General features: G+C 34.1%; 1 protein-coding gene across 15 annotated transcripts in view; it reads left to right on the top strand.

Moving 5' to 3' along the window:
- The window catches only part of MYCBP2 (MYC binding protein 2), a 269,203-nt gene that overhangs the window by 233,311 nt on the left and 17,226 nt on the right, over window positions 1-18,666 (top strand). For 13 of the 15 annotated variants that reach the window (XM_036893768.2, XM_036893769.2, XM_036893773.2 and 10 more), the window contains 10 exons: window positions 658-814; window positions 996-1,220; window positions 3,088-3,153; window positions 6,096-6,335; window positions 6,644-6,742; window positions 12,255-12,335; window positions 13,392-13,658; window positions 14,118-14,401; window positions 15,793-15,889; window positions 17,125-17,244. In XM_036893768.2, coding sequence (XP_036749663.1) covers window positions 658-814; window positions 996-1,220; window positions 3,088-3,153; window positions 6,096-6,335; window positions 6,644-6,742; window positions 12,255-12,335; window positions 13,392-13,658; window positions 14,118-14,401; window positions 15,793-15,889; window positions 17,125-17,244 — 1,636 coding nt within the window. The remainder of the gene's footprint in view (window positions 1-657; window positions 815-995; window positions 1,221-3,087; window positions 3,154-6,095; window positions 6,336-6,643; window positions 6,743-12,254; window positions 12,336-13,391; window positions 13,659-14,117; window positions 14,402-15,792; window positions 15,890-17,124; window positions 17,245-18,666) is intronic. The other 2 variants (XM_036893775.2, XM_036893763.2) reach the window with 1 other exon arrangement.

The raw sequence follows: 18,666 nt of genomic DNA, 5'->3' as shown, positions 1-18,666 counted from the left end.
TTTGAAAAGAATCTTAAGAAATATGGTGGCTTAGATATATACAGCCAATTTTACAGCTGCCTTGAGAAGCATCACCTACTTTTAAGTCCACACCTGCTGAGATTTTGAACATTACTGCTACATTGTGAACCTTGTTACTAGACTCACATACTGGACTATATATATAAATAAATCCTCCACTGATTTTTATAAGAAGTAAGTTGATGTGGTGGTTACCTACATCCCTAATGATAAGACCAGCAGAGGTGAGATTTTTGTTTCCTCCTCCTCAGATTTTTGAAGTACAAAATGTGTTGTACTCTTAGTATGGAATTGTAAGATTAATAAATCTAAGATCAAATAAGTCAGAGAGGCTGTTACAATGGGGGTAACCCTTGTCTACAATGCTGATTTATCTTTTTTGCTTATGTATATGTGCTCTTTATGTACCCAATATTTCTGTATTTAAAATGAGTGAATTTCTCTTAGAACTTACCTTGTTCTAAGGAAATAACCTTTGTTTCTCAAAAAAATGCCAGTAGTGATGATTTTGTTCCCTAAAGTTTTAAAATTTCTATTGCTTATCTAGCACATTAAGATTTCTTAAAATATTAGCTACAGAGAACTTCCTGTAGAAATTCCTGAAAAAAAGAATTAATATATTCCATTCCTTTTTAGATGCTGGAGTCTGAAATTCAAGCAATCTGATCATCAGTTCCTCCATCAGAGCAACGTCTTTCATCACATTAACAATATTTTGTCAAAATCAGATGATGGGGATAGTGAAGAGAGTTTTAGCATCAGTATACAGTCTGGCTTTGAAGCTATGAGTCAGGTCAGTTACTTAGTAGTTATCCTGAGTTATCCTATTAATATTCAACAGTATATTGAAGGAGAAACTGAAAGTTACTCATAAATAATTTGATTCTTTAGTTTCTCTTCTGGTGTCTCTTGGTTTTATTATCATGGAAGATTTCTACTTGAGTATTACAATCACTTGCATTTGTTTCTGGTAGGAATTATGCATAGTAATGTGCTTAAAGGACTTAACCAGCATTGTTGACATAAAAACTTCAAGCCGACCTGCCATGATCGGCAGTCTGACAGATGGTTCCACAGAAACCTTTTGGGAATCAGGAGATGAGGATAAAAACAAAACTAAAAACATCACCATCAACTGTGTGAAAGGAATCAATGCCCGCTATGTATCTGTTCATGTGGACAATTCCCGAGATCTTGGGGTAAGAAAGGAAACTTCATTTGTGGCATGTTAGTTCTTCTCAGACTTTTAGTCATCATACACTCTTATTTCTGAGTTTAGCCAAAAGATTTTCATCTGGAACCACACCAACCAAAGAGTATTTTTCTATTTCCTGCATAAATCCCAAGTCTCAAGACAGATTATGGCCAGAGGCACTGTGGAATAGCAATTCTAAAAAAAGGTTCTGATTGCAAATATACTACAGCTACAGTTCAGCAAAATAAATGTCTACTCTGTAATTTTCTACTTCATGCCCTTGTTTAAGCTATTCCCTTGGCTTAGAAGTCCTTCTCTTAAACTCTGAGATTCTTCCAAAATCTCAAAAGATCTAGCAGAGAAATCCTCCCCCAATACCTCCTCTATAAAAATTTCTCTTTCCCTTTCCTGGTTTCTGTTTGTTATTACTCTGATGGCACTTAATACACTTGATGTTTAGTGTGATTAGCTTTCAGTTTCTAATGCTCACCCCCAGCCGCACGGGGCTTCCTAGTCTAACCTAAATAACCATGATTGCTACTCTCTGTGGCCCTGTCCTGTCCACATGTTCTAACTGAACTAAGTGCTCCTTTACAGAAGGCACTAAACAAAGGAAAAAGAGTCCTGTTTACTTGAATGTTAAGAACCAAGAAGAAACCAAACTGCCAGGCCTCCTTGCTGCCACCCCCATTCCTGAGGAAGGATACTTCTTGGGATGTTTTTCTTCAGAAGGGATATGTCATGCTAGCAAATACAGTATTAATAAATCCCATTCACATTCTTCCTTTCCCGGGACAAGTGAGAGCAGAGGGCCTGGGTTTCAGATAACCTGGATGGAATGGCAGCCACAGAGGTCCAGCCTGCAGTCTGAGCACTCTTGCCATCCATCCACAACCCTGTCCGTCAGTGCAGATACCGTTCTGCCAGGCATTGAAGAAGGAAAAATATGAGCTTATCCCCTCTTCAGACCCTAACTTTTCAGTTGGTGCAACTACTTTACTAGAAAGTTTAGTGTAATAAATCCAAAAAAATTTTCTGTCTAGAACTCAATGTTCAGTACAAAGTTATCTTTGATTCATGGTACATTTTAAGCCAGGACATGCTGTCCCTCAGAACAGTGATTGCAATCAATTTGACAGTTTTGCCTTTCAGGGGAGATAATCATAACAGTATTCATTTAAAAGCCCAAGTATGTAAGCTGGCATCTGCTTTCCTTTTAAGAAACTGCTCTAAGTTATATGCATCCTTGAGCCTTATATGCTTTGCATAAGACTTATTCAGCCTTAAGTACTCTGGCTCTAGTACCAGCTTGGCTCTTTTCGATACTTCAGGGCAATGAACTTCTAATGTTTGATACTTATTTTGTGTGTCAATGTTCCTTCCCTAGTTCAGCAGGGATCTCAAGGGGTTGGAACCCATCAATTCTCATATATCCTTCTGCATGTCCGTAACGCAGGCTGGGTACATTATGACACAAGTATGGTTAAGCTACATACCTTCCTTCCTTTTACTTCCAGAAGCAGTGAGAGTAAGACATGAATGACAAATACTGTTGTTGAAAGGCTTCATGATAGAGATAGATTTTTAATGTTTAGACTTTGGATAAAATGAGTGAACACTAAGCTACTCTATCAGAGCCCATGGAGAAAGGCTGAAATGTGAGATTTAAGATGAAGTTTGTGTAAATTTAAAAAAACAACACTAGACTTGTAGGAACTCTGGTTGGTTGGACAGATGGAGTGAGGTCAGCAAGGAAGAACCATAAAGTACAGGCAGAAGAGCTGATGTGATATTTGGTAAGCTGAAAGAAATCATTGCAAGTTCTGAAGCAGGCATATGGCATAATAACTATTTTGAATTGTCTATTTTAGAATAAAGTTACCTCAATGACCTTCTTAACTGGCAAAGCAGTAGAAGATTTGTGCAGAATTAAGCAGGTAATTAAAATTTCATCATTAAATATTTTTCTATGTAGGGAGAAATTTCTTCTTCTCAGTCTCACTGTTGAATTTTAATTTTGGCATGCTACCAAAAGATTATAGTATATGTATAATATAATACATTTCAGATGGTCCCATATAGGAACAATTACTATGATCCCTGGTGCTAAACATTTTACCCATTGTTGCCCTAAATGTTTTCTAGTCATGAGCAACTATACTGTGCCCACAATCCTCCACCCTGGCTCCCGCTCCCCTAAAAATATTCATGGTCTCCTAAAATTCACTGTAGATGTGATTCACAACTAATACCTTAATTCCCCCACACTTCAGATTAAAATGTAGGTTGTAGTCCTCTCACCTGAAAATCTATCACTAAAACTCTGCAACTATATTCAGGTTGCAAGTCAATTTACAAATCAACTCTTGAAACACGTTATATCTGGGCTTCTATCTGAGAGTCTGTATAATCTCACTTGTGTTAGTGAAACTTTATTAAAGATGTCCTGTAGCTGGCTTCCTTATCCCATGAAAGCTGACTGCTTGTTCTGTTTAATTTTTCAAATCAAAGAATGAATTGATATTTTGGATTAAACAAATAATAAATTTTGTTTAAATTGTTAAAGCATTTGGAGAAATAATCCTTCAATGAAATGGTATTTGTTTATGCCTAATTGTCTTTTTTAGAAAGTTGAGATTGTCAATTAAAATAATATCAATTTGGAATATCTATATAAATAATGTAGAAGTTCCAGATTGTTTCTTGGATGTCACATGCCATAAGAACAATTATCATTGTATCAAGTGAACAGTATCAAAAACATTTCACAGTTCATTGAAATTTAATCCTTGAAGAAAGATTCCCAATAAAACATAGTGAAGTACAGAATCACAAATGTGAAGTTACATATTATATATCACTTTTCTTCAAAAGTAAGATATTATAAATAAATAAATGTCCAATCTTTAAATGGTGCTTTAATGTGAAGATATGTAAAACAGGACCTCATTGCTAATCTTGTGAGTGTTTCTACTTAAAATTGTTAAAGGTAAAGCATAACTGGATCTATACTGTTGGAACTCAACCAAGAATTTGGAGAAGTGCAAATTGTAGCACTCCAAAGTCTTACAACTACAGACTATTTACTGTTAAAAGAACATATGGCATGTGAACAGTCCCCAGGAATGGGTTGTTTTAATTTGTCTGATTTCTCTCAGACTGTTCAAGTTCAGTTGGACAATATCCACCATATCATAGATAAGTTTTCACAAATGCCTAAGGTGCCTAACTGGTTTTCTTGGTTTCACTGGAGATGGCTGGTAATTACAGGTATACTTTGGTTACATAACTGTACTCCTATTATGTTAATGTGTGTGCACAATTTAAGTAGTAGCTTAAAACCTATACATGCTGAAGTTACTCTACAAGAAGATATGTCAAAGAAATAATCAATCTTCCCATGTTTTCTTCCGCCTGCTACTTCTATAGCTTTTCTTCTTCCTTCCTAATTACAACCCTTAAATAGAATTCGTGCCTCATATCAAATTTACCGAGTATCATAATTCTTCCAAGTGGTAAAGATACCTCAAGACAAATGCTGGGCATAGAAGCCACAGGGCATAAATATGCAAAGAAGTAAAAAGCTAACCTTTTCAAACAATAAGGCTTCCCTCTCACTTACCAACTTCACATTTCCCTGTATGGCCCCGGAAGATGACTGGTTAGCCAGAGACGGGTAAGATTCCTCAAGGGAGGAACAACCTAAGACAGGCACAGTCGCAGGGGGGCCATCAGGTGAGAAATTGGGGATCAACAGAGGTGAGGCTTAGAACCTCACCCCCCCTGTTCTGAGAGAAATCTTCTGCATACGTGGATGTTTTATTGCCCTGGTCTAGCTTGGATTAACACCCAGTCTACAGGCACACACCTGATCATCTACTTTTGCTCTCTTACAACACTAAACTATGTTTTCTACCTTTATCTTGTATCTACCTACCACTTCAGCATTTTATTAAAAATAATAATAATAAAGAGAGAAATGTGGTATCCACATATAAATCAAGTATAAAAACCAAATGAGTATTCATATTTGAACTGACTGTTTAGAGTTCATAATGCATGAGCAAAACCGAAAGTTTCTGTGATGACTGCCCTTGTACTGTTCACCATGTAACTTATTCATTATGTAAGAATTTGTTCTCCATGTAAGAACTTGTTTGTTATGCCTCAGAAGATTGGAGACTGACGAAAATTAGGCTTGGGGTGGATTAATGATGGTGCATTGAGCATTGACTCCCCTATACAGAATTTTATTGTCATTAACAACCATTTGATCAATAAATATGAGAGATGCCCTCACAAAAAAAAGGACAGACTTCCAATGGTAAAATAAATAAGTAACCGGGATGTAATGTATAGCATAAGGAATATAGTCAAGATATTGTAACAGCTTGGTAGGGTGATAGCTGGAACCTAGAATTATGTATATAAATGTTCTACCACTGTGTTGTACACTTGAAACTAATGTAATGTAATACTGTGCGTCAACTACCCTTCAATAAAAAATAATTATTTAGGAAAAAATAAAAATAAAAAAGGTAAAGCATAGTCATATCAACTTTTGGTAATGGTTTCACTTACTTCACTTGTGCCTGGAAGCCATAGAGTAGATAGCCTGCATTTTAATTCTCATTTCATCACTTACTGGGAAGCCCTCAGCCTTTCTTAACCTCACTTTTTCTTCTGTTTAATAACTCACTTAGCATTATTTATCCTTACAAGTTTTAAGCAAGACAGTTATGTGCAGTAGCCTAGTAAACTTTACTCTCTGCATAATTATTTGTTATTTGAGCTTGCTGTTATTAGTGCTAAAGTCTAGGGCAGTGGTAAAATAGTGACACAGCCATATCAGATTTCTATCCCTTTTCTGCTCTGCTAGGTTGACCTGGATTCCAGGCACATTGGTTGGGTAACAAGTGAACTTCCAGGAGGGGATAATCACATCATCAAAATTGAATTAAAGGGCCCAGAAAATACACTCCGAGTTCGACAAGTAAAAGTCTTGGGCTGGAAGGATGGTGAAAGCACAAAAATTGCTGGCCAGATTTCAGCCAGTGTGGCCCAGCAAAGGAACTGTGAAGCCGAGACTCTACGAGTATTCAGACTTATTACATCTCAAGTGAGTGTCCATACTACATATTCTAGCACAGGATAAACTGAAATAATATCTTATCTCAGTAATAATATTGAGAACAAAATATTTTGTAAAGCTTATTAGACATTGCTAGCAACAAATGTGACCCATTTTATCTTCTCACAGCCCTAAACTCCTGTTTCATTTTGCATTCATAATTCTGAAAAGTAGTGGTTTATAGCAGGAATGGCATAGTGATATTATAAAACCTACAGAATCAGCTAATGACTTATCTAGCTTTCATGCTGGTAATTCCTGCCATTAATTCCTTCTCACCTCCCTGTCTTTGTCAGGTATTTGGAAAGCTCATCTCTGGAGATGCTGAACCTACCCCGGAACAAGAGGAGAAAGCACTGTTATCATCACCTGAAGGAGAGGAAAAAGTATACAATGTATTTATTTGTATTCTAAAAATATTTATTTCACTTTTCCATTTTCTTACTTTCCTTCAGTGAAATAATTCATGTATTGCTATTTCTTGTAATGGTTGTATGATACAAAAATTCATAAGCAGATAATATTTTTTACTTTAATTAGAAAGAAAATGAAGGAACTATCAAAAGTTCATTTGTTCATGTATAATGTAACTAGTATTTTAAGTAACAACAAAATTTGTTCTGTATTGTGTCCAGGTGTCAGCATTTGTAAAATCAACTTAGTTATTTGCTCTGCTGTGCACCGGAAGTATCTTCTTCCTCCATTTTATCCTCCCTTCACAGTCCAGCTCAAAAATAGTATCTTTTCTGTAAAACATCTTTATGATTTCCCCCAGACAATAAGCAGTTCTTAATGTTTACTTGTGCTAAACTTCATAGTAATCTCTATGGCTCTTTTGGTTTTTCTCATGTTGTGTGTATTTGTATACATATTTTATCTCTTCTACTGAATCTCAGCTTCTTAACAACCAAGTATATGTCTGGTTTTACTTGTATCCACTAAGGCATAAACACACATGCTTTAAGTAAATTTTTATTGGAATAACCTGTTTTTTATACTGTTCTTGAAATTTCTTCTAAAATGCATGTACTTTACTTACTTGGTCTACATTAAAGCACTATACTTCAGAGGAAAACCTCCTGCATTTCCAGAAAGAGAGGACAGCCATGACTAGTCTCAATATTCTTATGTCTTCAGATGTTACAAATAATCACCTTAGTGGCCCTTGAAAAAAATAATTCAAGAATGTACTAGTCTAGCCTGTGCCTTCTGAAACAATACTATCTAAATCGTCCACATTTTTCTACTTGGGATCTGTAAAAAAATAGGATTTCATAAACTCTGGTAGCTCCTTTCAACATCTTTTGGAGATATTTGAATGATTGTTAAGACTGTGTGACTACTCATTAAATCAACTGAATTTGTGCTAAATAACTGTAATAATTGGTAACAGGCTATCAAAAAGCTTGCATTCTGTTGTTAGATGTGAACCTTTTAAAAGAAATTCACAGGGATACTATATAGTGTATAATCAACTATTTAAATATGTGAAAAAATTGTGCATGTCATGGGGGTTCATTGCAATTATGACCTGGAGTGGTCAGAGGAGACTTCTTGGGGGATATTGTAGAAGAGTTAAACCTGAAGAAGAATGGGTGAAAGTTAGATTAATAGAGAAGATGAGAGCAAGGGCTCATTGAAGAGGCTGGCCTAATAGTAGGAGAGTGTATGTTGATGCATTAAGGTTGATTAGAAAAGATTATGCCAGCAGTTGGATGTCCATGAAATAGTTGTTAGGAGAATAATCTTTTAGGTTGAGTTTTTAAAATAAAGTTTGTGTACAAAAAAATTCATCTTTTTAAACTGTATTGTTCAGTGAATTTTGACCAGTATATACAGTAGTAAAATCATCACCACATTCAAGTTATAAAACACATGACTCCCAGACTTAACCCTCATGGCCTAGACCCGGGCAACCAGCAAACTGCTGTCTGCCTTTAAGTGTTGGCTTTTCCTGGATGTCATAAATGAAACCACATAGAATGTCACCTTTTTTGTCTGGTTTCTTTCACTGAGTGTAATGCTTCTGAGATTCATCCATGTAGGAACTTCTATCAGTAGCTCATTCGTTTGGTTGCTGAGAAGTACTCCATTATACAGAATTACCATAATTTGTTTATCCTTTCACTTTTTGATGGATATTTGGGTTTTTTCCTCTGCTTAGCCATTATTAATAAAGCTTCTATGAACATTAGCATAAAAGTCTTCAAATGGATATGTTTTCATTTTTTGGATAAATACCTATGAGTAGAGTTGCTGGGTTGTAAGGTAAGTGTATGATTAACTTCATAAGAAACTGCCAAAATCTTTCCAGTGATTAAACCATTTCACATTTTTACCAGAAATGTATGAGATTTCCAGTTGTTCTACATTCTCAACAGCCATTTGGTATTGTCACTTTTTAATTTAAGCCATTCTACTAGGTATAGTAGTATCTCATTGTGGTTTTAATGTGGATTTTTCTGATGATTAATAATGTTAGGCAAATTTTCATGTGCTTATTTGATGTCTCTGCACTTTATTTAGTGAAGTGTCTCTTCATATACTTTACCCACATGTTTTATATGGGTTGTATTTGTGAGTTGTAAGGTTTCTTTATTTATTCAGGATATAGGTCCTTTACTAAATATGTGTTTTCAAATATTTTCTCCTAGTCTATGATTTATCTTTCAAAGAATAGAAGTTTTTAATTTTGATGAAGTCCAATTTATCTGTTTTTTTAAATGACTCATGATTTTTGTCTCATGTCTAAAATCTAAGGTTACAAATATGTTATCCTGTTTTCTCCTAGAAGCATTAGTTTTGGTTCTTTTGTTTAGAGCTTTCTATAGTTTTGTTAATTTTTCTATACAGTGTGAGATAAAGATTGAAGGGTTTTTTTTGTTGTTTATTTTTTACATGTACATGTCCTAATTGTCCTACTATCATTCATTGAAATGACCATCTTTATCAATAATCAATTCATCGTAAATGTGTAGGCCTAATTCTTGTCTCTTTATTCTGGCCCATTCGTCTATATTTATTCTCTTACACCAACATCAGACTGTCTTGATTTCTGTAGTTTTAAGTAAAAGTTGTTTTAGCTCTCCAGGTCCTGTGCATTTCCATATAAAGTGTAGAATCAGCTTGTCAGTTTCCTACTCCCACTACCAAAAAAAAAAAAAAAACCTGCTAGAATATTGATTGAAATTTCATCAGATTGACAAGTTGATTTGAGGAGAATTGGCATATTAATAATATTGAGTCTTCCTGTCTATCAACATGATATTCTTTTCCATTTATTCAGATCTTCTTTAATTTTTATCAGAAGTCTTTCGTAGTTCAATGTACAGGTCTTTTACATCTCATACTAAAATTATCACTAAACATTTCGTACTTTTGATGCTATTGTAAATAGTGTTTTTATTTCACTTTCCTTTTCATTTCTGGTATATAAAAATATAATTGACTTTTGTGTATTGAACATATATCCTGCAATCTTCTTAATTTCACCATTAGTTCTAGAAGCTTTTTTGTAGAATCTTTTGGATTTTCTTCATAGATAATCCTGTCATCTACAAAGAAAGTTGGTTTTATTTCTTCCTTTCCAACCTATAATGCCTTCAATTTCATTTCCTCTGCTACTGCAATGGCTAAGACCTTCATACCATGTTAAATAGAAGTGGTGAGATCAGACATCTTTGCCTTTTCTGGATCTTGAAAGTATTCCGTCTTTTACCATTAAGTGTTATGTTAGCTATAGATTTTTTTGTAAATGCGCTTAGATCAAGGATGTTTCCTTCTGTTCTTAGTTTGTTGAGAATTTTTATCAGAATGGATATTCTTATATATCTTTTTTCATCTTCTTTTACTCAGTAAAATAATCCATATTTTGCTGTTTAAGTAGGTAAGCAATAGTAGCTTATGTGCAGTTTATTTATTTTTTAGTAAAAGAAAAACTAGGGAAGTGATAGCTAAATGGTACAATCCTTCTTTGCATGGGATGGAAATGTTCTAAAATTGACTGGTGGTGATTGCACATATCTGTGAATATACTATAAACCATTTGAATTGTGCATTATAAAAACGTCAACAGTATGTTATGTGAGTATGCCTCAATAAAGGTGTTTTAAAAAGAAAAAAACAGTAAATTATGAAAAAAGTTTAAAAATAAGGATAACAGAATGATCTAAAAGGAACTCATGTGTCAATGTATAATCTAGCTAGTATTTTAAGTAGCAAAAATTTACTTGTTTTACAAATTTATTTTCTTTAACAGTACAGGGCTGTTGCAGTTACCTATTGTTTTTGAGTGAGCTTTGGTAGTTCTGTCTTTCAAGTAACTTGTCCATTTCATTTAAATTGCTGAATTTATTGGTATAATTTGTTTATAATGTACTCTTATTCCTTTTAGCATCAGTAGAAACTGTAGTGATGTATCTTCTTTTATAATTTTTACTATCTGTTTGCTTTTTGTTTGATTTAGTCTTTTTCTAGTTTCTTAAGGTCCAAATGTAGATGATACCTGAAACCTTTCTTGCCTCATATCACTAATGCTGTAGATTTCTTCTAGGTGCTGCCTTAATTGAGTGTCACAAATTTTGGTGTATTGGTTTTTTTTTCATTTCATTCAGTTCAAAATAATTTTGACTTCCGCTTGATCTCTTCCTTGACCCATGAGCAACTTACAAGTATGTTGTTTAATTTCTAGATATTTGGGGATTTTCTTAATAGCTTTATATTATTAATTTCTAGTTTAATTCAGTTGTGGTCAAAAATAAACTTTGTATAATTTTAGTTCTTTTAACATTCGTAAGATTTGAATTCTGGTTCATATGAATATTTTAGTAAATCTCCATGTGCACTTGAAAGGAATTGTGAACTCTGCTTATTTTCTGAGGGAGTTCTATAAATATCAATTAGTTCAAGTTGATTGATAGTTTTGTTGAAGTCTTCAAGAGTCTTACTGATTTTTGTTTGTTTGCACATTTGCTTGTTCTATCAAGCACAGAAAGAGTAGTTTTGAAGTGTCCAACTATATGGATTTCGTTCTCTGAATTCCAACTTAACTGGCTCCTGATCTCAACTCTCTGATGGGCACCAAAAATGTTACAGCTTTTTAGATCATCAGCTTTTTCTCATTGTTAAGGTGGGAGTGACAGTCTCTTGTGGCTTTCTGTATCCTGAGAAAAGCAAGAGTCACTTTTTTACTTTAAACAAAAGAGTACTTTGCCTCAGTTTTCTTACCTGTAAAATAGGCAAAACCTCAGATCTTACCTTGTGGAACTGTTGTGAAGATGAAATAAGATTACATGTGTGTGTGTGTATGTGTATATATATAATGTATAATGTATGTGTATATATATTTTTATATATGTATATGTATATAATATGTGTATATATACTTATATACACATATATATGTTTGTATATCTACTATCACTTAGCAGAGTACCATTCATATAATAATCACTATAAAATTTAAGCCGTCATTTTTTAATGCTATATTTCCTTGATTACTGCTGGTGTTAGAATAGTTTAATTTAAGACCACACATTATCAAAGAGTTTTGTTTGGTTACTTTCCTTTTAACCAAATGTGATTTTCCAGAATTACTCTTCTAACAACTGAATGTAGGATGTGACCTAATAATACTCACAATTTAGAAATAGATAAAAAGGGACCCAGATTGAGTAAATTAAAGAAATCCATGAAAAGATAGTTAACTTCTCCAGATTTCTTAAATTCAGAAATTTTGTTCTTTTTATAGACCTTGGCCCAATAATGATTTCTTCAAATTTTATCCCTTGTCTTAGTGTTATAGGCCTCAATTTAAAGTAAATTCACCTTACAAAAATACCTGCATAAGTTTATACAAATTTTATTCAGAGAGCCTACTTTTTTTTTTTTCCCTTTTTGTATTTAAAGGCAACATCTGATGCTGACCTGAAAGAGCATATGGTTGGAATCATATTCAGCAGGAGTAAACTGACTAACTTGCAAAAACAGGTTGGTTAACAGCCATTTCATTGCCTTCATCAGTTTTTGTTTGTTGCTTTTAGGGTATAAAGTGTCTTTCCAAAATTTATGGAGGCTTTTTTATGCTGACTTTTAAAGGTCCTGCAAATTGGTCAGCCTTTTTCTAGAAAGGGAATATTTTGGCATACCCACATCGCTGTCAAGATTTTGTTATGAATGTTAACTTCCTTACTGTGCTTTGTTATTTCTCATTTTCAGGTAGAGTGTTTCATTTTGATGTCAAATCCCCAGCTATATTAGATTTCATTTGCAATCCCTGTGTTCTTTTTCCCACTGTTTTTTTTGTTGTTGTTTGTTGCTATTGGGTTTTTTGTTTTGTTTTGTTTTGTTTTGGGGGAAGGTTTTTTTGCTGAGCAATTTAATGTTACCTAAACCATTGGTTAGTATTTTAACTATAAGGAGATGGAGGAGTCATGCTAGAGTGTTCATGTGATGGGGTGCCTGGGTACCATAAAAATTAACCTGTCAAGGGCCAAATAAAATACTGGTTTTAAATTAACCAATTATTTTAACTTTGAACACCATTAAGTCTTTTTTTAAGTAGATAAGAAATTATTTGTGCTTTATTGATGTTTCATTGAATCATAGATGCTACTAGTTATAAAATATGCAGTTGTTTTATATATCACTAAAAAAGTAAATTTGCTGCAATTTAATTGTGAACACCAGCAATTACAAAGCGCATTATGAATAGAAATGTTAAAATGTAGAGGGAAATGTGTCTTTAAAGTGATAAAATATGGTAATTTGTTTTCATTTGATGTCTCAAACCACAGGCAGGGTATTGGTAACTTGCATATAGTTTCTACATCACAGTCGATTTAAATATTCAGATTTTTAATCATGGTTCCCTTGTTTTATATTGTTTTTAAGATGAGTTAAGAGAATGGTGTAATGAGTTGACTGGGAGAAAGAGTATCAAAATGAGAATCAACTAATATGCTTGTCTTTTTTTTTTTTTACCTTAGAATAGTAAATCAGACTTAAAAAATGATTTTACATTTCCGTTATGTTGCCTTGAAATAGGTGTGTGCTCACATCGTCCAGGCTATTCGCATGGAAGCCACCAGAGTTCGTGAAGAATGGGAACATGCCATATCAAGCAAAGAAAATGCCAATTCTCAGCCGAGTGATGAAGATGCCTCCTCCGATGCTTACTGCTTTGAGCTGCTCTCCATGGTTTTAGCACTGAGCGGCTCTAACGTGGGCCGGCAGTACCTGGCTCAGCAGCTCACTCTGCTCCAGGATCTCTTCTCACTGCTCCACACAGCCTCTCCTCGAGTCCAGAGACAGGTGCTTGGTCATACCACTTACCTCTGGGCTTATTTTGTTACTTGAAACATGGTTAAAAATTATGCCAGTAAAGAGAATCACCTAAGGGCCTTAGGATTGATTTTTATTTTTTTTTTGGATTGTATTTTAACTCCACCTTATTATTTTGACTCATCTTAATGAGAATATGGAAGAGCAAGACATGTTCCATTTTACTAATGTGCTATTGTGATAAAGACTATTCTGGCTACTGATTGTCTTATTACCATGAGATATATAATGTAATTTCCCTTTAATACTGATCAGATAAACACATGATTTTTCTTGCTGCCCTTGAGAATTAAAAATAGTGTTTATATCATATTTCTGCCCTTCTCAAAGCTTTTGAAGTCATAGAACAGCAACTAGCCTTATCTTAAAAATGAAAACTTTAAAACAACAATCTGAAATGGAATTTTTTCTTTTATTTTTTCTTATCAGGTGACCTCCTTACTAAGACGAGTTTTGCCTGAAGTGACCCCTAATCGACTGGCCAGCATCATAGGAGTGAAATCCCTCCCCCCTGCAGATATCAGTGATATCATTCACTCAACAGAGAAAGGAGACTGGAATAAGCTAGGTATCTTGGACATGTTTCTAGGATGCATTGCCAAAGCACTCACCGTACAGCTAAAAGCCAAAGGAACCACCATCACGGGGACAGCCGGTACCACTGTGGGCAAAGGAGTTACTACAGTTACTCTGCCAATGATTTTCAATTCCAGGTTGGTCACTGCATCTGTTTTAGTATGAAAATAGAACAGAGTAAACCACTGTGTGGAGAATTAAGACATGATTTCAAATTCTACTTTGTTTACTTACTCACCAAATAGCAACCATAAATGAGTGGCCCATGTATAAAAGAATGCTGTGTGTAGTGAAAGTGTCATTTTGAATTAACAGGGAAAGGAATGTCTGCCAAATAGATGACATTCAAATACTTCCCATGTAGAAAAAGAAAATTGTATATTCTTACCTCACACTAAATACAGAAATAAACTTGAGATCAATTAAAGCTTTTATATGTTTTTTAAAACTCTACTAGGACAAATTATCGAAGAATGTTTTTGTGAAGTTCAGTTTGGAAAGACTTCCTTAAAAAAAGCACAGAACCCAAAACCCACAGAGGAAAAAAATTCACATATTTGGCTACCTAAAAATGAAAACTAATTGATAGACAATACTACCAAAATGTTTTAAGTTGAAGCAACTGACTTGGAAAAAATACTTAACACCTACATAGTAAACAGTGATTTATTATTCATAATATTAGGAGAGTGACTACAAATCAATGAGAAAAAGACAACTAATTGGAAAATAGGAAAGAGCATTTACTTCAGAGAAGAAAAATTACAAATACCAATAAATGAAAAGACACTTCACTGCTAATCAGAGAAATGTATATTAAAACAATAGGGAAATATCTTTGCATTGGCATAGACTTTTTTTAATGATAGCTAACATGAATTGCTACAGCTTTTTTGATGCCAATTTGATAACATATCACTGTTTAAAATATGCATATCCTTTGACCTACTGATTCTACTTCTAGAACTGTTTTCCTCAAAAATGTTCTTACATGTTTACAAAGATATATATGCAGGAATGTTTGTTACAGAATTGAGTGTAAAACAGAAAATGAGAAACATCTGGAAGAATGCTAGTCAAAAAGTCAATCCATGACATTAAGCAGGTAACACCAGAATGTAGATCAGTCCACTTCCTTCATCTAGTCTTGCTCGGGAAAAGAAATGCCAGCTGAGCTAACCAGGAGCATGCTCACTGACGTAGTTTACATGTTCTAGCACAAGTTCTTATCTCTATGTTGGCTGGTAAAAAATAATTTGTGGTCTCTGGTTATACTTTGAATAGTACTGTTCTAGAAGATGCATACAAAAATGGTACATAGAAATATTTGAAAGGGAATACATATCACAATAGCTACTCTCTTGGAGTTAAGGAGATAGATTATGGGTAATGTTTTAACTGTTTCTTTTAAAATCCTTGAATTGATTTAGTCATTTATAAATTAAAATGCTGCAGGCTGAAATAACAGTCTCCTTACTCATTTGTAACTGCCACTGATTGGTCTTCAAATACTGGCTTTTCCTTGTAGTTATATTCGACGAGGTGAAAGTCATTGGTGGATGAAAGGCTCAACTCCTACCCAAATCTCAGAGATCATCATTAAACTTATTAAGGATATGGCAGCAGTAAGTTCCCATCCTCCTGATTGTTATGTCAATGAAGTGCAGTAGAATTCTGATAAACAAAACAAGCAGCTTACTGCACTGAACCGACAGAAGTACATTAGTGTTATTAAAGACTCTGTTTAGTAAGTTTTGATGTTAGGTGTTGCACCATTTGTCTTTTCAGTTAGCAATAAATTTGTCCTTTCTATAAACTCCATTTCAAGCTTCCCAAATAATTTCCTTGAGAATTGTTACATAAGTCTTCTAAGACTTTAAAACTTAAAAAATAAAATACACTCTTTGAACCCTGACAAACAGCCTGTGTCCAAAAGCCTAAAAGAAAAATGGCTCACCAAAGTGGAAATTTCTCATTCTCTTCAGTTCTCCTGACTTATAAAGCCTTAACTCATTTTTATTAATATGCTGTACCACTGTCTTTAGATGTTGGCTTTTCAGAAAGATCTGGAGTGTGAAGGAAAGGGAATTATTTCTCAAAGTGCCTAACTTATTGTTTGTCTCAAAACATGTTAGCTTCCTCACATTCCATTATATTCCTAGGAGTCCAGCCTGAGGAGGCCAAGATACTCTGAGATACAGGATCCTGAGACTAGAGTAGATGGGAGGCATTTCAGAGGAGGAGGAACTTGAACTACCCCTTAAAAGGCTCAGAGTATGTGGATATTGGATGAAGGAAGATATTCTGGAGAGCTAGGAAGTTCTCAACAACATGGACATTTTCTCAATTGGAGAAATGGAGAATTTTCTCAGTTCTCAAATAGGCCTTCTCAGGATGATCATAGATTGAAAATATTTAGGAATACCTAAAATCCGTGGTAGTCAAATGTTGTTGAGGTCAAGTTAGCAAATAAAGGTAGTTGTAATTTGAACCCATTTTGCTCTTGCAGTCTAGTAATATTTGTCTAAAGTAATATTTATCTAAAGTTTAGCTATATAATTTTCATGTAAGGTTTCATAATCAAAATTACTCAAGGTAAGAGGAAATGCCTTTGAGCTCTATAGGAAAAGAGTATTGAGAACCTAAATTTTTATTTACTTTTCTTTTGAATTATAAAAATAGTGATTAGAAGTTGAAATTCATAGAGTTGTGAAGGATTTTTATTTCAGAAGTATGTCCACTGATTTAAAATTCCACTAAAATCTTTCCATTATGGTGAGATATTATTAAGAGAATAGAATTTACTACTATAATTATACATTTCTGGTGGCTTATTAAATTACTCTTTCCTGTTCAATAGGGTCATCTGTCAGAAGCATGGTCTCGGGTGACAAAGAATGCCATTGCAGAAACCATCATCGCCTTGACTAAGATGGAGGAAGAATTCAGATCTCCAGTGAGATGTATTGCAACAACTAGGGTGGGTTTTTTTCACTCTAGTGTGGTGGTTACAGATATTTACTATTTTATATTCCTTATTACTTGCTTTTGTAATTTTTGTGAAGATAGGGATAAAACTGGTTAGATAAGCTAAATAACCTTGTGTCAGGGTATTGTCTTTCTAATGATATATTCACTGTGGCTAACACCATAAATTTAGTGTCAGCATTATGCTGTGACAGACTGAAGGTCCTTCCCAGAAACTGCCCTTGCTACACTTTTGGCTCAGTTGTCCTAAAGTAGAACCCTATAATCTAATTACTGGATTTACAGGCCTTACTTATAAAAAACAAAAAGTGTGTGCACAGGGTAGGATGGGGCAGAATCCCTTATGGAGTGGGATTGCACTCTTAAGGTGAGACATCTGTGGTAAATTCTTTTTAAGAATTCAAATAACCTTTTAATACTTAGGTCTCATAAGAAAGAATAATGGCATATCTTTATTGAATAATGCAATTGATAAGCTTGATTTAATAGTTCTATAAAAAACTATTAAAATCTTTCTAGTTGCAAGAATATGCATACTTTTTTTTAGGTCTAAATAACACTTACACCTTTCAACTATCATTCTTCCAACTCAAAGCAGCATTTCTAAAAACAAATTTGTTTTTATTGAAGTATAATTGACATATAATATCCTATTAGTTTCAAGGATACATCATAGTGATTTGATATTTTATACATTATAAAATGATCCCCAAAATAAGTTTAGTTATTATCTGTCACCATACAAAGTTATTACAATATTATTGACTGTTCTCCTTGTGCTGTACATTACATTCCCAACACTTCCTCCTTCTGGTAGCTAGTTAACAGTTTGTTTCCTGTATCTTTGAGTCTGTTTTGTTTTGTTTGTTCATTTGATTTTTAGATTTCACATATACCTGAAATTACTATTGTCCTCTGTCTGACTTACTTCACTTGGCATTATACCCTCAAGGTCCATCTGTGATGTCACAAATGGCAAGATTTCATTCCCTTTTATGGCTGAGAAATATATATATATAGTAATACACACTACATTTTCTTCTCCATTCATCTATCAAAGGACACTTAGTTTACCCTATCTTGGCTATCAAAATAATGCTACAATGAACATAGGGGTGCATATATTCCTTTGAATCGGTGTTTTCATTTTCTTTAGTTAAATAACTCAAAGTGAAATTGCTAGGTCATGTGGTAGTTCTATTTTTAATTTTCTGAGGAACCTCCATACTGTTTTCCATAGTGGCTTCACCAGTTTACATTCCCACCAACAGTGTACAGGGGGACCCCTTTCCTCCACATCCTCTCCAACACCTCTTATTTTGTGTCTCTTTGATAAAAGACAGTCTGACAGGTATGAGGTGATATCTTATTGTGGTTTTGATTTTCATTTCCTTGATGATTAGTAATTTTGAGC

Source organism: Manis pentadactyla, chromosome 17 (assembly GCF_030020395.1).
Source record: "Manis pentadactyla isolate mManPen7 chromosome 17, mManPen7.hap1, whole genome shotgun sequence".
Classification (NCBI taxonomy): domain Eukaryota; kingdom Metazoa; phylum Chordata; class Mammalia; order Pholidota; family Manidae; genus Manis; species Manis pentadactyla.
Note: the sequence above shows the minus strand (reverse complement) of the source record. Positions and strands in the feature narration are given on the sequence as shown.